This window comes from Ruditapes philippinarum, unplaced genomic scaffold (assembly GCF_026571515.1).
Source record: "Ruditapes philippinarum isolate M1 unplaced genomic scaffold, ASM2657151v2 ctg2413_1_1_1_1, whole genome shotgun sequence".
Lineage (NCBI taxonomy): Eukaryota > Metazoa > Mollusca > Bivalvia > Venerida > Veneridae > Ruditapes > Ruditapes philippinarum.
Genome location: NW_026857187.1, coordinates 146,746 through 170,145, shown reverse-complemented (window position 1 = coordinate 170,145; position 23,400 = coordinate 146,746). Strand labels below are relative to the sequence as shown.

At 30.4% G+C, this 23,400-nt stretch overlaps 2 protein-coding genes across 3 annotated transcripts in view; one reads left to right on the top strand and one right to left on the bottom strand.

Moving 5' to 3' along the window:
• The window catches only part of LOC132749034 (uncharacterized), a 38,833-nt gene extending 32,424 nt beyond the window's left edge, over positions 1-6,409 (bottom strand). The window contains exons 1-4 of the mRNA XM_060738708.1: positions 5,891-6,409; positions 5,080-5,142; positions 4,429-4,629; positions 1,128-1,457 (exon numbers count right to left, since the gene is read on the bottom strand). Of these exons, the coding sequence (XP_060594691.1) occupies positions 1,128-1,457; positions 4,429-4,629; positions 5,080-5,142; positions 5,891-6,374 (1,078 nt within the window). The 5' untranslated portion in view covers positions 6,375-6,409. The remainder of the gene's footprint in view (positions 1-1,127; positions 1,458-4,428; positions 4,630-5,079; positions 5,143-5,890) is intronic.
• Positions 6,410-14,389: 7,980 nt separating this feature from the next.
• The window catches only part of LOC132749033 (protein mono-ADP-ribosyltransferase PARP14-like), a 31,477-nt gene continuing 22,466 nt past the window's right edge, over positions 14,390-23,400 (top strand). The window contains exons 1-10 of one of the 2 annotated variants that reach the window (XM_060738707.1): positions 14,390-14,569; positions 16,533-17,059; positions 17,817-17,879; positions 18,244-18,645; positions 18,925-19,254; positions 20,113-20,214; positions 20,806-20,858; positions 21,372-21,561; positions 22,046-22,207; positions 22,499-22,573. In XM_060738707.1, the coding sequence (XP_060594690.1) occupies positions 16,570-17,059; positions 17,817-17,879; positions 18,244-18,645; positions 18,925-19,254; positions 20,113-20,214; positions 20,806-20,858; positions 21,372-21,561; positions 22,046-22,207; positions 22,499-22,573 (1,867 nt within the window). In that variant the 5' untranslated portion in view covers positions 14,390-14,569; positions 16,533-16,569. Of the gene's footprint in view, positions 14,570-16,311; positions 17,060-17,816; positions 17,880-18,243; positions 18,646-18,924; positions 19,255-20,112; positions 20,215-20,805; positions 20,859-21,371; positions 21,562-22,045; positions 22,208-22,498; positions 22,574-23,400 lie in introns of both variants that reach the window. The other variant, XM_060738705.1, reaches the window with a different exon arrangement.

Below are 23,400 nucleotides of genomic sequence, written 5' to 3'. Positions count from 1 at the left end.
CATATATAGTAAGAATATTTTTTTGACAAAAACATAAAGATCTAAGCATATTAAACACAACAAATACCTCGAAACGGGAGCATATACACTTAAACACTATAATTTTCTCTTTACAAAATGATAAAGTGTTGACCAATTATCAATGTAAATGTCTAACAATCATCATAATTTTATAAAAGTGAAACAGGTGAGATGAGCCTTAACCAAATGCTTTATCCTTCTTCTAAAAGAAGGATAGAGCACATTTAATGTCTAACGGAAGAATGGGAATCTGAACAATCAACATACATTTGTATTTAATGCCTTATTAAAAAGGGGAAGTTTAACTTGTTAGCATGTTTATGTGAAATGAAAGGTAGAAATTTGCCAAACAGAAAATAAAAAAATAATATATTTGTTTCTATATAATGGATGTCTGTTATAGCATATATTAGTATGTTGATATTATTAAGCATCATTCATGACAAGAAACCAAGAAATAATTATATGTGGATGTTAATTATAGGTAGGTATAGGGTTTATGGTCTGAAATTTGTTATCCAAACGATTAAAATTGTTCGTGAACAAAATATAAATTTGCATCATTTAAATGTCCATACTAAATCACTAAGAACTTAGAACTTAAGAATCAATGTTTATTTCAAGATATATACTATATGAATATCTAAATAACACATTTTTATTGTTTTATTGATCATTTCGGAAACTGATGGACAAAAAGCTTATTGCAAAACAATATATTTTTAAATGTATTAATGCATATTTCTTTTGCAACTATTTGTTTTTTCATCAGCTAGCATATCGTATTAACAACAGGACAATGAAAAATCTCCAATTTCTATATTTCATGTATAACAGTCAGCATTTTGCACATGTTAAAGGAAAGTTGAAAAGACGTAGAAACTTTATGTAATAACACATTGTCTTCAAATTGGAAATGAATGATTACCAATTCAAATTAAACCCTAAACCTAAATATTTTAATATGTGTTCCTGTTGTTTTAACATGTATTTCGATAATTATATAATTTTTATATTTTATATAACATTCAAATTTTCAAGCAAAATTTCACAATATGAAATAATGCTTTTATTTCTAAAACATAATGGAAAGTAATATTCAGAACCTGATTCTTCTAAAGCTTCCAGCAAAGCACCGACATTCACAGATGATTTGAGAGTAATTTCACTGCCACAGTAACGTGAAAGTGAGTCAGCAACCTTCGTCAAGCTGTCCGAGAATTGAGTTCCCTTGAATGTTTGTAGCATTTGAGGTAAGGCTTCCTCAGATTGTAATTCAAAATTCAGCAACAGAGAGATTTCGCTTTGTTTAATCAACTTCGTTTCCTTATGAACATCACGTGACGTCATTGCCATTGCCTTGTTTTCGTGGATATTTTCTTCAGATGATATTTCAACAACATGTCGTTGTTCTTCCTCTTCATTTGAGAGAGTTTCTTTAAAAATAAAGAGGTTGATTAATAAGCACATTTGCAAAAGCAACTTCTCGACGTTTTGTGCAGCAGTTAATATATGTAATCGTACAATCAAAATCAAATACATTGCATTATTTGCCTGAGTAATGTTTCTATGTGTAAGTAAATATTGACAAGGCAAAGAAACATTCACTAAATCCATATACACGAGTAGGTTCGTTACAACAATTAATGTTTTAATATTATTGCACAAAAAAGCTAGGATGTTTTTTAAAATAATATAAAATGTAAAATGCAATGAATTAGTTATCAACATTTATTTAAACTTGCTTTTTATCTTTCTTCGTCTAAGTCACAAATATAGAAAACAAACAGAACGAATAAGATAAATGTAAGCTTTCATCATGTACTTACTAATAATATCAATCAGTACCAATTGCAAACTCTCAGATGTAACTTTGGATGTAATTGATTATGGAGCAGAATTTGGGTATTTATTCATATGACTACTTGTTGTTTTCATTTGCATAAGTTTAAATCATATTCCTACAAATTTGATTCATCTGTGAGTAAATCACAGTTCTTTACTTAAATATTTATTTATTCTTTCTTACTATGTTTATAGTAAATTGTAATATTCTAAAGCCAATGCCAGTACTTCATCTTAATTCGTCTAATTTAATATTAGATACCAATAAATTACTTTTTGTTTTAAACATGTGCTATTTCTACTTATTTAAAAAAAAAGTGCGTTTTCTCGAACTTGTTTCTTAGAAATGTATCTGTGCAACTCTTATTCGCATTCGATTCACACTGAAAATAAATTTGTATGCAGAGGCTATAAGAATTGTTGTTATAGAGATTTATCCATATTCCAACTTTATGAAATTATTAACATTAAACAACCTTAAGCGAAATAAAACTGACTCATTTCAATAAGTAGAAAAACAGAACAAATAAAAACTAGAAACCACGTGATTAATATTTGCTTTATGTGCCCTAGCTGTAAAATTCTAGCGTAAAATCTTAGTGACGGGAGATAACTCATGTATCGCTTCGGTATTTTCCGTGAGCACAAGGTGTGAGGATACAATGCTACTCGGCAATTTAATCCAAGTTTATAGGTAGCACACCACAATAATGTAAGACACAGCTTTGAAAGGATTTTTTGGATATAGTGAATGTTCTGGATTTAACCTTTTACCCCATGAGTATATTGTGAAAAATGGCAGTTTTCATTGAAAAGCCTGTTACAAGTTCAAACTGCTATAAAACTATAAAAAAAATGCTTCAATACTGATGAAACTTGGCACACATGTTGACTGGACCATGGCCTCTGTAACGGCATGAGTCGTAAATTTTCTGTTACCACGGCATCGAGGAACGTCTCAAAATCACTATTTTGAATTGTTTTTCCCATCAAAACTGATTTCAAAGTGCTGCAACTTCTCAATGAATTGAGATAGAGTAAAAGGCTTTTCAGCGTCGGTTACTAGTTATCCTGACATCGACCTGAGGCCGTGTTTAGCCTGTCACATGTCCAAAATTTTCTTGGCGATGAGGGGGGCAACCGCCACCTTCAACCCCCCTTCCCAAACAGAAGGGGGCACATCCCCCTTCTGGCAACCCCCTGATGTACTATTTTGATAGGGGGCGCGTCGAAAAGTGGTCACTTTTTAACAACATTTCTCAAATGAAAAACAGTGTTGTGGCCTAAATAGGGCATTTTTAGGGCAATAGGGCAAAAAGTCGTCAAAATACGTCTATATAAGGGAAAAGGTTAAACGACTGGTTGTCAGCATGAAATTCGTTTTTGTGACATCTAATATGATCACTTGCAAATTCGAAAACATGGCCAGAAATCACATGCTGTTGATTTTAGATGTTAAGGCCGCCATTTTTTGTAAACATTGCTTTTAAACAGCATGCACGGTAAAGACAAGTCATTTTACAGGGGGTACAAACTATTAGCAGAAGTAAAAAATCTATAAGGTTGAGCACCAGTTTGTGATATTTTGCATGTAAAGGGAGTTGCTAAAGCAGAGACGGTGTTCCTTTAGCCTGTATATTTGCAGGTCTCTTTTGCCAGAGAGACGAAATGTGTTGTTTTGGGTCTCGGGCCACTGTAGATTTTGGGCTTCAACGGAATGAATGACAACTTTTTTCACTGCATGCCTATTGCAGATGGGATGATTTCTTTGTAGATTTGCAATCTTATGTCATATATGTTCTCAACAAAATGTGTTTTCTTTTTCTAGATTGTGTAGTTTGGTATCAGAATTATTAGACGTACATGTATTGTTTGCAGGACATTGACGACAGAAACTTGAAATTAACTGTGGAGTGCTACCCTGGATTTCGTGGATTTTTTAAGAGAATATTTCTATGGTTACACCGTCAGAAATTACGGACTTGTACGGAAATATTGGTTCCCGGCCAGATGTATACATTTCAATTTCAATGTAATTTCGTATTCGTGTTATTGCAGTTCGTATTTGTCTACGTGCATTCGTATAGATTTTATTTTATTGTTATGTAAACCAGTTTGTATTCTTAAAAGGAAGGACGTTCAAGGTCATAAGTTAAAACTAAATTATTCAAATTGAAAAGGAAGAAGTATGCAACATAATATCTAATCACGTAGTTTAAACAATTGATCCTTACATTCTGCAGTATCAAAATACAAATGTTTAACTGGCAATTAAAAAGTAGCAATTAAACTTGTTTAAATCAATTTAAATTTAAATGATTATAGATAAGAAAATTAATGAATACGAATACAAATAGATAAATAGAAATTGAAAGATAAACGGGGAATAAATACCCAATTTCTGCTCCATAATTGATATCGGATTTCTTGGTTAAAAGAATCTATGAAGGGAATTTGATAAGTCATTTAAATATCTTACGTATTCCTGACATTCTACCTTAGCAAGAAAACTTAGGAAACTTTCATTGTCATTGCACTCAATATACAGAATGATACATTTACTTTTACATCCTTTGAATATAACATCTTTATTCCTCTCCATATAGCTAAGCATTCTCTCAACATTTTCTTTAATTTCTTGAAATCTACCATCTTCACTTGCCATGCTTTCAGCATGATTGAATATTGTATCAAGATTGTGTTCGCAAAGATTTGTCCAGGTTGAAGAAGGACCACCGATAACCAATTCTGTTTCCACACCAACTGTATATATATAATAACAAAAGTTACATTTCTATGAATTCATAAGTTTCATGAGCTTAAGATGTTAGTTAGAACTGACATTGAAAGACTTTTAGTGTTCACACCCTTTGTACCTACGCCAGCGGAATTCTACTTACAAGGATATGTTTGGTATCCTTTCATAAATACATGGATATGATCTAAAAATAAACATAAACCTTCAAAAGTCTGCTATTTTACAAATATATATCAGAAATTGAACTGAAAATATTTTAACCGTCATGCGTTTCTGCTTTGCCTCCAACATCTCAGCGAGTTTAAAATGGTTACATTTGCCATTTCTAAGATGAGGTCAATTCAAAGCTAGTCACTCCCTAACAGTGTATAATCATGTCGTAACTATTATTCCGTAGTATCGGGAGAACTAATTGTAAAAAACAAACAGGTTGTATACAAATTCAGTTTACACACCTTTAAATTTCTTTTGACATAACTGGCTAAATCCTTTCAATGTCGGTAAAGATGGTCTTACGGCTGCAATAATGACAGAATATAAAACTTACCACTATATCAAAAATAAATTTAACATTCTTCAAGTTAAAACTTAAGATAAATCTAATTTTGATTTAACGGCTTGGAAGTAAGGAAATTTACTTGATGTATAGAAGAGGTATTCCTATTAAAAGAGTGAATGTCTTTCCTATATACAACTAACATGTTTTGTTAAAGTCATTCATTTAATGGACGTTTTATTTGAAAAATTAAATTATAGAAGAGGAAAAGGTTTTAACATACTAGAATTAAACATAGCCCTCAAACGCACATTTCACCTTTTGACCTTTTATAACTCTTGGTGCCTTTTATCTGTTTGAACATTTTTTTAATAAGGTACTAATTTGCTAGGGATAGATGAAAATTGATGAATATCAAAAATGTACAGATAATGAAGTATACGTTATTTTCGACAAAAATAAAGAAAAATACATTACATGCTATTAAATTGGTAAGTATTTTATGAGGATAATAAACAACGTCAGTTGAAGTTCTATTTAGATTTTTTTATTATTAAGTGCGGACAAGAAATAAAAAAGGTTACTAAGTAAGATACGTGCCAAGTGCCCATTAGAAGAATGTAGTCTACATCTTTTAAGTTATAATGTTTAAAAATGTAAATAAACATGTGATATCTACAATGTAACTAAAAGAGTATAAATGTACATGTTAATTTAATACACTGGAAGGTAATTTGAAGGGTTTAAAGTATTTTTAAAGGTTATACTACCTTCTAATGGCCCGGTAGTAAACTGTTTGATATAGTTTGAACAATGTTGTTGTACTGAAATATCAAACGTTGACGCTAATGTTGTAATGGTGTCATTTAATTCTTCTATAACTTCTTCATATTTGCTTTCATCTAGAGCAGCATCAGTGCAGTGCATATAAATATCATTTCTTAAATCACTTAGAGCTCTTAGCTTATGTTTTTCAGCTTTAAGATTGCTTCCAAACACATTTATTAAAACACCAACTGACAGTTGCAAGTCCCAATTGTTGATATCGGCTTTGCCAAACTTGGGAAACAATTTCTTGTATTGCTTGTCGTGAAACAAATGTTTCAGTTTCCGTTCATTGATTTTTAACAATTCATCAAGGTCATTTTCAGACTTTTGACATTCTCGACTTAAAATTTCTTTTGAAATATATAAGCCACCCTCAATAAGTAATAAAAAGGAACGTAAAAAGTATATGTTTTCTTTAGAAGCCATTAACTTCTGACCATCTTACATTGCTGTATCTTGTAATTGTTCTGAAAGGAAAAGTAACACTAATGTTGAATATTTATCAATAAATTTGATCTTCATTGCTGGATAAATAAATAAAAAAGTTATATATATTATATCGTTGTAACTGATCTGAAAAAAAGCATTAAATCGTTGAATTTTGATTAATAAAACTTATCTTTTTCACTTGAAAACTACATAGAAATAGTCTTAAAGATTAAATAATTTTGAGAAACACTTTTTCCTTGTATTTATAATTATTGAATCTGTAATCTGCACTAAACATTAAAAGTATACAATGATAGAGGTATACGTTAATATGCGATATTACAAATATACCAAAACGGTCGTTTACATTTAGATTTGTGAATATTCAATTGTTAGGTATGATTTTATCAATAAAAATATATATTTTAATTTTGGGATTTAATGCTTTTGTTTGACCTTATTGTTTTAAAAGTTTAACAAACGCCGTTCATTACCGTTGCGTTTATAATCAGTCGTTTTAATAGATACGTTGAAGAGATAAATCTTTTCAAACGACACATGATAAACGCTACGGTACAGCAAACAAGAACTATTGAAAATATGTTGCAAATAAGTTCAGTAATTTAAATAGGACGAGACACCCTTTAATATTATATCTCATTGTGTGTTATGACGCATTCGTGTTATGTATTTATTAATCTAAATATTTAGATGTTTTTTTATATTTGAATTAAGCCACTTTTTATATTTTATAAGAAAAGAAGTTAATTTGGCCACTTTACAGACGATGCTTATATAATTTTGAGTAAGACGCATGATTAATTGCGAGATGACACGATTTATTTTGCGAGTCGTCAATAAAAATGCAAGTACATAAAAAGATTCATATACATCAGCTTTACACTTCGGGACCGATTTTATATTTCAATATATTGAGTTGTTGCTAAATTTGTTTTGATTTTTTTTAAATGGAAAGACAATGTTTTTTTTGTCTCTGTATACAAGTATTTGACTGTAAAAATGTCTGATTTCATGTTAAGGTAGTTAACCGAGACTTAATATCGTGGAACTAGGCTAAAATTAAATCATGCGTAAAAAAACTAACCTTGAAAAAACGAAACGGTATAACAGTTGTTGCATTGCATTGTCATAAGAATCTAAATTTCTTTTATCTACCCATTTGTTTACCTGTAGAAACTAGAAAATAATTTCGTTTTCAAGACATTAAATATATACTCGTAGCATTATCAACAATTAGTTTATGCTAAAATTTACGGCTTTATTGTCGATCTTGCGATATTTTTTGTTTTAAGTTTATATATCGTTTATATTATATGTTAATAAATAAGTGATTTGATATTGGCCTTGTTATTAATATTTGTCCGAGGGCAGTTGTAATTGGCACAAGGCCGAAGGCCGAGTGCCAATACGACTGACCCGAGGACAAATAACAGGGCCAATATCAAATCACTTATTTATTGACAATTTTATTAAATAACTACATGTACTTATATATCTAATACTTCAGATTTAATCCTCGGATATTTGTTTTTATTTTGATTATAACATATCTTAATTTAAGCAAAGAACAACTGTTAAACTAATTACATTTTATCAGGGTTTTTTTTTTTTGGAAAAGCTACATTTTGTAACTTTAATTGTACATGTACAACAAAAGGTCAGACTGTCTACTGTTTGTTTGTGTTTTCGTGAAAGGTACACTTTGTAAATTTATATCACAATCGGTTAAACACTACTAAATCATGACGTGAATGTTTAGAAAATAAGAATATTTTGTTTCATTTATGCCAGGTTACCTGTCGGCGTCTGCACAAAGACCAAGTTAACACAAAATGGCTGCCATTTCCCTGTAACGAATAATAATATGGACTAAAGTGAATTTCCGTGTCGTAATGCTTCCCCTTTAATTTCAATTTTCACAACTGCGCAGATCTGAACAGATATTCGTAGAGGTAGCATTTTATTCGGCACGGGGCATAATTGGCCATTCCTTTGTAAACATTTTACGCATGCGTAAAACCTCGCTTGTTTATATAGATACTGTACTTTATGAAAATATGAAACAAAAACAACCATTTTACTTACAAGTTATATTTGAACCGAATTTGCCTAGAAAATGATCGCCCTCGATTTAAATACACTTCCTTATTCCTTATTCAAAGATATTTGAATATTTTAAATTTCTAAATATAAGAGTATTTAAAGTGCTTTATTGAAGTTTAATTTAGGAATTTCCAAACGAAAATATGCGCATGCGTCAGTCGTTACACTGTAATATCTAAAACCTGTCATTTGGGCTTTAATTCCGTGTGGTATGAATACGTACATGGTGTCACCCCGGTACGGAATTAGACCCAGCCCGTTGTAGAGTGTAACAAAGAGTGTAGTCTGTGTATGTATATACTTTGCTTTGTTTACTAATAAATTTAAGTAAAAGTCTTAATCAGGAAGTTTTATAGCAATTTTTAGGGAAAAAATCATAATAATGGCAAACTTTATGCCCATTTTTCACTATTTCAAACTTAAATTTTAAGCTTTTTATAAAGAAAAAATGGATAAATTTTACCATTTTATACAAACAAGGTATAATTCATGCATAGAAAACCTGTACAATATTGGCCAACAACAAAAAACTTTATTTCATGAAAATCTGTCTTCTATTTCTGAAGATATGTTATAATTTGTAATGCCATTTTTTTATCTAAAATTCTGTTGGCCGAGCCTGATTTTCCGCAAAGTGGTCACCCTTTAAGAAATGCTCCTGTATCAATGTGAAATGTAAGATACATTGATTTCTTGATTAATATTACTTGTTCAACATAAAATTACCAAAAAATGTGCGTAAATGTTCTTTTAAATGAAATTTTATGTTCATTTAGGTGTCACCCCGGTACGGAATTAGACCCAGCCCGTTGTAGTCTAGAAAGTAGTTCTTTTAAATTTTGAAATGGCCTATTTCATATCATCTTAATTGATACTGGTTATATTTTAAGTATATCTTTAGTAATTATGTACATGAAGTTTCATTTCTGAGTACTTTAAAGGTTGTTTTTGATGTATTTTTGCAGGATTTCATTTCTGGGTGGAAGGTTTCATGAGGCACTATGCACAAGAATACACGCCAGTTACTATTTGGAATATTCTATAGTGATTACAGAAATTAAAAGCTGCAGAAAAACTTCAAGGGCTAATGTATTATTTTTTATGCTAAATTTACTTGGACTGCATTGGTGTTTAAAGAAATGGTCATGAAGTTTCGGTACCGGATTTGTTTTGTCCAGAATTTAGCCTTAAATGTGATGGATTTACTATAGGATATATGGGTCGTAAAAGCTTTATTCATATTTTGAGATTCTAAATTTAACAATGTTTGGTTTGAAATATTTGTTAAGATTATTTAATAAAAAAAAAGTTTTTTGTGGCCACATAAGTTTTTTCAGTAGACATTTAAAAAAGGATAGCTGTACATGTATCGTTTAATCTAGGCTTTCATAGTATTGTTATATTTTACATTAAAGATTCCCTGTGACAAAAATCTTCATGACTGAATTGTAACATACATGTATAACAGTCAGAAATAAAATTATTACATGCACATAATTTTTTTTTACACACATAAGATTGTAGCATACATGTTATTGTTACATAAGAACAACTGCTACATACATAATTTTGCAGCAAATATATGGTAGTAACATACATACGATCATTAAATATATATGACTGATACATACATTTGATTTGCTAACTTTTATGTACTTTTTATATTTGAACTTGTATCACTGTTAACATTATATATACTTTATGGCTATAATGTTGTTATAACATTTATGCAAATAAAATGTTGTTGTTGTATATATGATTGTGACACATGTAATTCTTACAAATTATACTGGATACTAATCATATCTTACATACATAAGATTATGACAAACATATGATTTTTACTTAAAAACGGTGTCACATTCATACGACTGTTACATTCATACTTTGGTTCAATACAAATGGTTACTACAAACGTACGATTATGACATACATATGTACATATCATTGTAACATACATAAACCTGCTATATAGACATGGTTCTTAAGTAAATATCAGAGCTGCATTAATATGAGTGTGACATATATATATAATTGTGACAAACCTTTGCTTTCTTCGGTTGGAAATTGGTTAAATTACTTCCATTTTTAATTAAGAAACCACAATATGGCATTTATTTTCTACAATGAAGAACCTTCTTTCAACGTTTTAAGCAGGACTCATCATTACATACAGGTAAATATGATATTGAACGAAACTATTACATTGTGTAATATATTGGGGTATAATTCTTCTATTTTTTGAACGTAGGAACCTAAAAATATTTCCATTCAAGTTACGGTGTAAATAGATGAAAGATAAAAAGCGGTCAGTTCAAAATGTAAATGATTAAACAACATAATAAAATTATAATATAGTTAAATTCTCTAATTATTTCCACCACTACGTCTATGTATAGAATAGAGGTCATGTACTTGTAATTAAATCGGTCAAGGTCGTTGTAACTGTCCAGATTCAAAGACAGGACGAGGACGAGCGATTAAGGGAGCAACAAGGCATACTATACTACTAATACTAATCTTTACATTAAAGATTCCCTGCACAGACATCAACATGACAAAAATCTTAATGACTGGATTGCAACATACATGTATAACAGTCAAACATGAAATTATTACATACAAATAATTTTCACACACATAAGATTGTTACATACATTCAATTTTTACTTATATAATATTATAATTGTTACTTTAGTATTATTATTATTACATACATAGAATAGTTACATACATAAGATTGTTACAAACATACGAGTACAATTGTTACACAAATATGATCATATATAAGATTGTTAATTTTTACATATATAATATTATAATTGTTATAATTAAGTATGATTATTTTCTTACATACACTTATTACATACATATGATTATTACATACATACAATTGTTACATACATTTGATTGTTGCATACATACAATTATACATATTATTGTTACATACATATAACTGGTTGACGATGCCACTTTTCCCCATCAACCGTAGAAAATGGTCTTTTGCTTAACGCTTGGTTGGCAATTAAACACTAAAGTATTTTGATGTACTAATCGTTAACGTTTAATGTTTTAAAATCTTCTGGCTGAGAAAATTAACAGGATATAATGTCAGTTTAATAACTTCCTATTTTTTTATATATTTTTTTTTCGCAGATTTTGTTTATTCTGTCTGAAACTGTTTCATATTAACTTGTTTTCATTCTACTTACTATCTGTAAAGCTTTACCCATCAACCCGGCATGTATCAACTTATTTTTATTATTTTATACCTGTATATTATACTTTACGGTACTCTGAATTTGACTGGCAGTTTCATTTTTCTGTCATATCTTAAAGTGGCATTATGCTCATTTTTCCCCTACCAAGTTAACCTGAACAAACTATATAGTTCAAAAGATTGACAATCATAATAGTGAGTAATTAAAAGACTAAAAATGCTAAGATAAGTAAGACATTGATACGACCGTGCTAGCTTCCCGTATAAATCGCCAGCAAAATATATAACTCATTTATTACACCTCACTTTAACCTTTTTCTATATAGCCTTATGTGCTGTCACAAGGTGTTATTTCGATCAATTATCCTAGAAATGAATATCAATCGTTCAATATTTTTGCAATATTCCCCAGGGACAAGTAAATCTATATGGACTTAAGAAAACGTAATGTTCTATTTCTAGTCCCCCAAACAGCCGCTCTGCACACACATTGGTTCGGTATAATAAACAAGAGGGCCATGATGGCCCTGAGGTCGCTCACCTGTATATAGGCCCCCTACCCCACCCCCCAACAACGTTGCAGGGCCAATTTTAACCCAAGGGCTTTTATTTGCACAAACTTGGTAGACACCCATAAGAAGATGTTTCATGCTAAACATGGGCTTTTTAAAAGAAGATTTTTTTAAAGTTTTTACTATACACATATAGTTAAAAACAATGACACCCCTGGGGCGGGGCCAATTTTGACCCCAGGGCTTTTATTTGAACAAACTTGGTAGACACTTATTATAACATGTTTCATGCCAAATATCTTAGCTCTATCTCTTTGGGTTCTTTAAAAGAAGATTTTTTACTATATGCATATAGGGAAAATCAATGACCCCCTGGGGCAGGGCCAATTTTGACCCCATGGCTTTTATTTGAACAAACTTGGTAGACACCTATTAGAACATGTTTGATGCTTAATATCTTAGCCATAGCTCTTTGAGTTCTTTAAAAGAAGATTTTTTAAGTTTTTACTATATGCATATAGGGAAAATCAATGACCCCCCGGGGCGAGGCCAATTTTGACCCCAGGACTTTTATTTGAACGAACTTGGTAGACACCCATTAGAACATGTTTCATGCTAAATATCTTAGCTCTAGCTCTTTGGGTTCTTTAAAAGAAGATTTTTTAAGTTTTTACTATATGCATATAGGGAAAATCAATGACCCCCAGGGGCGGGGCCAATTTTGACCCCAGGGCTTTTATTTGAACAAACTTGGTAGACACTTACTAGAAGATGTTTCATGCCAAATATCTAAGCTCTAGCTCTTATGGTTTTTTAAAAGAAGATATTTAAAGTTTTTTCTTTCGGTTGCCATGGCAACCAGAGTTCTGCATGGAATTAAATTCTTTGAACAATTTTTAAAGGTGACCACCAAAGGAACATTCCTGTGAAGTTTGGATGAAATTGGCTTAGTGGTTTATGAGGAGATGTCATTTAAAGTAAAAGTTTACGGACGGACGACGGACGACGGACGGACGGACGGACGACGGACGGACGCCGGAAGAAAAGCGATCACAAAAGCTCACCCTGTCACTTTGTGACAGGTTAGCTAAAAATAACACATCTCTCAGGGTTAAAGTGCATATTAACAACCCTTAAACTGACATGACACCCTCGGCTCCGCCTGGGGTGTCATTTCAATTCTCGGGTTGCTAATACACGCTATTTCCGTGAGAGACCTGTTATGTTTATAACAATAATGGGGGAAATTATTCGATTTGTTTTTGGTTCACTCGCTGCCGACATAATTCTGATATACGAGGCCGGAGAGATAAGTTTTGGGACTCATATCTAAGAGTTTGACATTTTTTTGGCATATCGTATTGTATTTTTATGTAATCCGCTGCCGATTTTCGTATTCGACTTTTCTATTCTGCATCTTAAAGTCGCTAAGGCAATACAGGAAAGAAATAATAAGAGGAAAAAGCTATTTCATTTGAATTATCGTATATATCTTTATTCTTATGATTTTTATATCATTTTTCAACAATCTAAACTTACTCATCAGACTGGACTGTTCCTTGTACATAAAAAGATGTTGTCACAAGCTCTGTAAACGTCGTCAGAAAAAAAGTACGAATATTTTCTTAAGGCTTTCTTCCTTGAGTTAATCTATGACAGGAGTAAACAATAAACAAATTAAGCTTGTTCAAGAACTCTATTTTTTCAGTTTTTCATTTTTTGTTGTTCTTCTTAATTAAAACTATACTCATGTAAATATATAGTTATACATTATCATCATATCCTTCTTCTTTTTCTTCTTCTACTTCTTCTTCTTCTCTTTCTTCATCAGAAATCGCCTCACCCTTCAAAGAGCATAATCGCGACAGATATATCATTAAATGATCATATCATACTGAAAAAAAAATCAAATGTAATAATATTGTATTTTCTTGATACTGCAACATTTGTTAATCAAGTGCCATTTTTATATTAAGATACAAACACGGGTAAATCCTATTTATTGTTTACATTTTAATTAAGCTTTTAAAATTCCGAATTCAGCCAAGTGGTTTACTGTTTTATTTATAAACTATAAGTATGTATGTTGCGAAAATAGCGTAGGACGAAACTCTTACCGTATCCGATTAATGTACGGGTGAAGGTACGGAATTTAGGTATAACCACTTGTTTAAGGAAGTAGATGTTTTAAGAATTTCCCAATTTTGTTTCAATCTGTTACGTTATTTAAAATCTTTTCAAGAACAAAATGAAATATTAATGTGTTGTTATTTAATTCGATTATAGCTTTATGATATGGATATATTTATTGAATTATCATAATGTAAATTTTACATGTAAGTAAATGTTCTACTTTCTCTTTCAAATTTTCTCATGACACATATATTTATGAATAGTTATTATTATACATATTCATTCAATTTTACTTCTTATGGGTTAAATTACACTAGTACTTAATTTTCTAACCTTATTGTTGAATTAGAAATGAAATACAAGGTGATAAATTAACAAGTACAAGTGTATTGATTAAATCGAAACTAAATGAAAGTTTTTTTAATGGTCATTTCTTTAACATGATTAAATGGTTTTGTTCTTAAGATCTAAAAGTTGATTATTCACATATGAAATATAAAAATGTACATTTTTTATATATACTAAATATTATATACATACAAATATATACTGGTATATCAAGAGATGATAAAAGATTTAGTCACATTTAAAGTAAAATGAAAAAGAAAATATACGCAGGTCCATTTTGCAATTCCGTGGTGTGTTAAATATAGCTACAATATACGAGATAGATACGTTGTCTATTAAACTCATCTTGAACTGTTGTTGTTTCTTGTCGCATGTTTACGAGTGGATTATTAATTTTGATTTCAACCTGGTCTTGACATCTTGATTAATAGTGCTAGATATTTATATGTGAAAGAAGTATTTATATGTGACAGAAGTATTCATTTTCAAAGTATATATTAATCATATATTTAAAAAAAATCAGTGTGTAAAAGTAGAAAAATTTCATTTATAAAATCTTTTCTCTATCCTTACATGTGTAAATGGCCTATATCAACTTATCATTTTATTTTAATTTGAACAACATATGAATAGAATTTATGATTGAAATACGATGAATAATTTGCAACATTTGATATGATGCTATCCACAGAAAATACTGCATTATTTTCAAACTATCACAATACTTTCCGCACGATAAGTTTTATAATGATAGCCAAAATACTTTTAGATAATGTGGTAAGCGCATTCCTTTTTTTAAATAAACGTTTTGCAAACTAAACTTAATTCACCAAAGAAAAATACCCTTTACATTAGCTTACCTTACACCCATACAATTCAATGGTCTATATATAAATATTATAAACAAAATTAAAACGAAGTGGCAGTTTGTCATATTTTAAACACTTGTAATTTGTATTCATCAATGAATTATTAATTGTGGATATACTGATATGATGCGATACACGCTTTTTATATTTAAACCAATGGGCAACCTTTATTTTCTGATGAATTTAAACCATGTAACCATTTTTACATTTAATTCAATATTTACAGTTTCATGGAATTTTGTTTGTGAGTGATTAAGATGTGGTTGTTTAAACTACTTTTATTTTATATGTTTAGACAATAGATTGTGATTTAGCGCGGAGGAAGGTAGTCTAGTACTGGTGTAACTCTCCAGGAACGATGGTTAGGAAACTACCCGCCTATATGACTGAAATACTGTTGGGAAAGGGCGTAAAATGAAGCAAAGAAAGAAAAGAAAATAGATTGTGATTCAAGAAAGCAAATAATCGTTATGGAGATTCAATCTTCAGTCATACAATTTTTATTTTATATTGTTACCAGTTTTCTTATGTTATACGGTATATTTAATAAAAGTATATCTCTTTTATTTGTGATTAAAATACTATTAAACTTCATTAAGTATGGAAAACTTGTTATGTTAAAACTGAATGATATTTTATACTTAAAGCATTCATTATTTATTAGAAGTAATATAATATATAGAAAGACACTGAGACCAGTTTTATTTAATATGTTTAACATGTTTCAGATCATGACTAGTTACATAACTTTCGCCAGTAGCAAGTTACACCATCTGCCTTGACCATATTAACATCAGACTTACTTGCAAAGGGTTTGACAGTAGTACAATAAACATCTATGTCAAAATAAATCACATAATGACATTGGGACAATAAAATGCATACAAAACTTTGGGTGGGATTTAGCAGTAACAAAGTTCATTTGATGGTTTTTGTTTTTCTCGATTAGAATTTCACACCATAGATGAATCCAAACACATCATGGGATGGCAGATATAGAACAGACACACTTCCTTAGGGCTTTTTTATTACTAGTAGAAGGCGGTACTTTTATTGCAAGGGCAATATTACTTCGAGAACGAAACAAATCTGGACGGGATTTAGAATCACTGTTAAGCGACTTCAAAACAAAACTTAAGCATGAATTTCACGGAAAACAGTACCAAAAACTGTTCCCAGATACCGGTGTAAACACTGATATTAACACTTGGGACCTACAATTGTTGATTGGTGTAGTATCCATAATCTTTCGGAAAACGATTTCAAAATCTGAAAAAAAGGATTTACGTCTCTTAAAACAATTGCGTAATGAGGTGTTTATGCACTGTGCAAATGTTTCATTGGATGAAGACGAGTATGACGAAGTTATCGAGCAGCTTGAAGATGCTTTGAATGGATTGGCCACTACTTTCGATAATAACACAAAGGATGCCTGTTTTACGTATATAAAGACGTTTAAATGCGGGCCATTAGATGGTAAGCATATATTTCAAATAGTAGATGATTTTCAATAACTTAATATTTTTGGTCATTTAAATAATTAGGATGATGATGATAATGATAACGATGATGATAATAACGATGATGATGATAATAATAATAATAATAATAATGATAATAATAATAAACATAATGAATATAATGATAATAATAATGGGATAGGAAAATGACACTTCAGTTTGGTTCCATATATCAACTAAATTGGCGCATTTTTCATTTACATAACGCGTTTTCATTTAAAACTTATTGAATAAGTGGTTTGTGATTAACCGGTTACATAACGCGTTATTATGATAAGGTATCTGATAAAAGTATTGTTAATGCATGAGGTAAATAGGTGATCACTAACAACATTTCTAATTTTAAATAAGTGATAGTGTCCAAATTGTCACTTAACGCGTTATAAGTTATTATTTTTCTACTTTTTAGAAATGTAATAAAATTTAATCAATAACTTTTAATAAGTACTGAGCGCTCTTACAACATAACTATGAGTATTTGAAACATTATGTGAATCTGATGACATAAATACCCAATCACACATCAAGTCTTGAAAATTGTGCAATATATCTATATAAAACAATTTTCAAATTTTACTAAATAATTCATTATTGTAAAACGTACAATTTATCTTAACTACAACATCGTAGCATTGTTCTAGAAAATGAGGAGAATCATTTTGTTTTCTAAAAAAACTTGACCCTAGAACGTATACATTTATTCTATTTAACAGCCGTAAGGCCATCAATTGCCACTATAAATGGGTTGAGCCAAACAGGACAGCAAACATTCAAAGGTAGGTTGAAGTATTTCATCGTTATTACATTTATTATCTTCTATTTAATTTTTAACATTTTGAAAGCCAAACTATAGTTAAATGTTAAATGAATTCCATACATTAATGTAATTTTTAGAAAATTAGAAAAAGTTGTAAATACCAAAATTAAAGAGAAACAAACACGCTTAAGAACGCCTTAACGACAAAATTTAAGATGTCGAGGGCTAGGTTTGGCTTTAAAGTTGTGCGTTGTTGAGTTAAATACTGTTTGTTGAAGTAAAAAATGCTATAATAAATATTGAATATTGAATCAATAAGCGTATGAATGAATGTATTATTTCATACATTGAGATTAATTATTAAAATCGTTCTTGTATTGTAGTGGGATTGAGTACAGTGTTAGCAGTAGATGGTCCGTCTGACGATTGGAAAGATATCTGCGAGAACATCATTCTAACTGTTCTCAATAATGTTATTACCGGTAGTGAAGGAGAAGACTTTCCGAATGTCAAGAACAAAGTTATCAAGTTGCTTGACTTCTTATCAGCAAACAAGGACATTGCCTTAAAAGAATATAGGAAAGCTTGCATCGTGCTTGAATTTGAATGTGGTTCTTATGACGATATGCTGCATTTGCTGAACCTATTCGACAGCTGGAAGTATAGATATTATCTAAACAAGATTGCAAATTCCCTAACGAAAGAACTTGAGCTCAATTGCTTATTAACACTTTCAACCAGAGTTGCCACTGAAAGTTTGCAGTCTATTTTGATCCATTACATAAGTAAGTAAATTCATGTTTATAAGAAATAAATGTGCAATATTTGAAAGGAAATGTGAAAAGTTGTTTGTATTTAAAATAAAAAGTGGCTTTTCAGTGATTCTACTAATTATATTGCTTAGTGGCACACGTAAATGTGTCTTTTTGTGACATCAACAGAAAACGATTGGCTTGATTTGACTTCATAAAGAGCATATATAAAAAGTCTACTGATCGTGTTTATACTGTGAAATCTTGTGAAGTCTGTGATTATGTAAGGGTCTGTATCTGTTTGTATTTTAGAAATGTTACACGAAGAAGAAACAACCGATGATTGCATAGAGATAACTTCAGATGCCAATATAAATGATGGCACTGAAGGTAACACACAGCTCCAGCAGCGTTCAGATGATACAGTCTGTTTAAATGACGACATTAGAAACCCTCTGAAACTTGATATGGAGTGCAAATCTCAAGAGGGTTTGCTGCATATTCTGAACGCATTCAAAGGAAACCAGTTGCAAGTGCATCTTAAAGATGTAGCAGATGCTCTTTCCGAACACACTAAGCAGAAGATTACATTAAAAACATCGTTGAATATTAAAGATTTCATGTCAGCATTTGAAGAAACAGGTTTGAACTTTTTTCAAAATAGAATTGGTGTAATGATAATGATATATTTTGGCTGGTAATGGTTGATATTAAGAACAAAAACTCATGATCAGGAATATGTTTTTGTTTTTAGCTAGAAAGAACGTCATATTAATATAAAATGTTTCATGACAAAAGAATCGGTCAAATCATACTGAAAAGATTCACTTTGAAGGCGTTTTTACGTACAGAACACTAACCTACGATTACGATATATATATTTTTGTGTTTTCAAAAGATATTTTAGTTTGTTCATACTAAACAATGAAAATTCGAGCAAATTCTAGCAAATTCTAGCACAGGCAGTTGCTTCAGATTTAAACATTTTTTGTCCAAAATTAACTTTCTCACATAATTTTTTGCTTAATATTAAAATCATGTGAAATAATGAAAGATAAAACGACAGACTGTGTGACTTTGTGACTTTGCGTTAAGTAGGAACGGTTTAGTTTGATGTGTATATTTTATCCGTTCAATTGCAATATTTTTTTTTGAAGCATATAGATATACAATCGTGAATTCGATTATTAGTGGTTATTTTTAATTTCACTTAAACATCAACATATTTTTATTAATATTTCAACTAGACTCATCAAGAACTTTGTCGTCTATGCGTCATACATCAAACACTAAATGAATATGTATAAATAAATGATTTTATACATGTAGCAATAAGCTTTTCGTGATTTTTTTGTATTTAATTTGTTTATAATTATTGATTTATTGATTTGTTATAAATTGATGTTAAAATAGTAATTTGTTAAATCAAATACAAAATGTTACCGGTTTCTGCTTTTCTTTATATTAAGAAAACATAAAATGTAACACTTTATGTTTAAGTCATTGCCAAAAGACGAGTTGATAGAATGTTCTTGGAGAACATCATCTCAGAACCGCGAGTGACTTCAGCAGAAACACAGCAAAGGTCAAATGAAGCAGAACGTACGTATATTTTTAATTTATAGCAATAATGTTCAAGAAATTAAGTTTGTTATTTTCTATCAGATGAATTACTTTTCTGTTGTGGTAACTCTATGTGAAAATGTATGTTATCTGAATGGAATTGGGTGGTATTGGGATTCAATAGATCTTGCTCAAATAATCGTACCTCCTTATTAATGTGACGTTTTAAAATTGTAACTTAATGCGTAGACTGCGCATGCGTGGCTAAAATCAAATTTATCTGTTGTAATCGATTAATGGATTGCTGGTCAATATCTTCAACAATATGTCTTTAATTTTGATACATTTCTTTATTGGTCAAAAGTTATTTTCTGCTCAAGTTTGCGTTTGGTCAGGGTCTTTCAAATTCTATTTGAAAGACCCTAGTTTGGTATCGTTGAAGGTAGATTCCATAGTAGATTTTTTTTTCCAATTCCGTCCATGATCTGGCTTAATTACACTGAGCTTATCAAAATGAGACATTGTAACAATTATTTTCTTAAAATATATGTCTCCCTTTATGACTGCTTTTAAAACAGTTTTCTCATTATAATATTGCTGAATATTAAAACCGCTTGTTTGCTATTACAGCTGAAATTGAGGAGGAAATCATTGAGGCAACTCAACACGAGAACACACACCAGGTGAATCTGTTTTATCATTAATATAAATCATTAAGCATTATTTAGAAAAGTCTTATTTGGTCATAAAAGTTATTTAGTCATTTCTTAATACGTAGATTCTACTGAGGACTTGAAAAATGTGTTTCTACATATACAAAATAAGAATCGTGCATATTTTCTTTTACCGGGAGATATGCCCAATATTTCTTGGAGCTGTATAGCTATAAATTTTGACAAATTAAATGCTAATGTTCTTTTTTAGAAATACATTCTCCCTCTTCAATGATAAAGTATTTCGCTTAATCTATTGGACTACGAAAAACATACTTATATAGTTTATGAAACAATCAATATTAATTTCACTTAGTAAATTTTAAATTCTCAAGTTAACCAAATACACTGAAAATATATCAAACGTTTAGTAGAAGTATACAAGTACCACATCCGCCCTATACTCAACTCTATCATGCTGATTCTCACCATTCGTCATAATATTATCATTACCTTTATTATTATTTTTTAATTATTTTGAAGAGTGCTGCAGTACAAACAGATAAAAAAGAATATACACTACTTTTTCGTGGTATTCACCCGGACACTTGTAGAGGGGCGTTAGCTGGTATTATACAAGAGACAACACATGGTGTGGCTGAATATGAAAATATCATATTCAATCATACAAGAACTTGTGCTGTAGTAAAACTGTTCTTGACACAAAGGCCAGGTATATGTCATCTTTAAAGAGTAATCTTTTTATTATTATTAATACTGCACGTCAGTTTTTATTGAATAGTTATGGCATTTGTATTATCTATATGGACGGCTGCTGCAAACTTTTGAGTTCACATTTCATCTCAATCAAAGAAAAAACACAGAATATAATAAATTGGTTATAGAGAATTTTAACATGTCATTTGGGTGTTTAAAAACCATTTCGTGCTACACCGTGCTGTCGTTTCTTGAAGACCCTTTAATGTGACACTTACCTTGATTATTACCAAGAACTTTGATTAAAGTTCGTGCTGTTACTTAGCATATTTAAACAACTGCCTTTTGATACATGCATATCATTCTATGCAATTTTATCATGCTGTACGTTATAACCAATATAATAACTTGTGTAATGCTTAAGTTTCAACTTCAATTTCAAAAGATTAGGGAACAACATCATTATGAGGTATAAATCCATCTGATTTTTTTTACATTAGATCTAGATCTGATTAGAGACACTTTACGACAGAAGTGTAATGATGATGAGAGACCCGACGTTCACGACATTCCACCAGCAGATAGCATTGCAGTGAGCACCGAGGAAGGGATAGGCAACATAGAATGTTTGGAATATTACTTTGAAAGTCGTAAAGTTTGTGGTGAGTTCTTCAGTGAAAAAATACGCCATGTTTACCCTATACATGTCAGGCTTGTCTCACATTATTTATATACAAGATTTACTGTTTAAAAATACGTAAACAATTTAAACATATAAAATTATAAATGTAGGTTTGTTCAATACATACAATCATACAAGCTTATTACTGTTTGAATATAAACCGAGATTGCAAGCTTATAAATGAAAATTCAGTTTATAGATCAAACTATTTATGATGCCTTTGAGCATACCTTTCTTAACTTTTAACCTTGGTTGTCTTTTTATATTTCAGGATATGAGCTCAAACAAGCTCCATATAAATCAGAAGATGAAAGCTGCGTTATTCTTCAGTTTGGAGATCCAGAAGGTAAGGTTTTCGACATTCGAAATAAAAAAACTGTAGATTAGATATAAATATACGAAAAGGATATAATATTCTTACATTTTCGGTTATATATATAAATGAAATGTCATAGAATATCACAGTTTAACTGTATATACTTCTATGAATGAGACTATTATTATAATTAAAGACATAAGTACTCTAGCCTGATCCATAGTGTTCTAGGATTGCCTGAATAATGCACATTTTCATGTTTTCTGTTTTCTCCGAAAATCTATTTGTAGAAGAAATTTTAGTTTCGACCGAACGGTCATTTGTGTCGCTTTATGGTAATAAATAACGAACTGGGTAATTTTGCAGGAAATGAAATGCAAACATATTCAACAATAAATTGCACTCTTTATAAATTTATCGAAAAAAAATAAGTAGGCCATTTTTACGAATTTTTATACCACATGAATATCATTTCGAAATTGTTTTTTTTTTGTAGGTTCTTTCCTGTAAATTAATAGCTCCTGTCTTTATTACGGCCCTGATTGAACTTCTGACATTCATTTACCGCGCATATTTAAATTGACCCTGATATCCCGAGCTTTTGTTGTAAGAAGTTGATTCTATTTTGTTTGAAGGCAATCGGTTTTATGGTAGTTTGAGTGGAATATTGATTTGCCGAATACTGCGACATTTTAACAACAGAAACTTTCGTCTGCAGTTTTAACATGAGGTGTTATGGGTTTATTGATAGGAATGTAAACACACTGGTGGGTCAGACGAGGATTTTGAAGCAATTCAACAAAATAGTAGATTGATCTCCCAATAAATCAATTAACAATAGCTCTTTATTTATCACC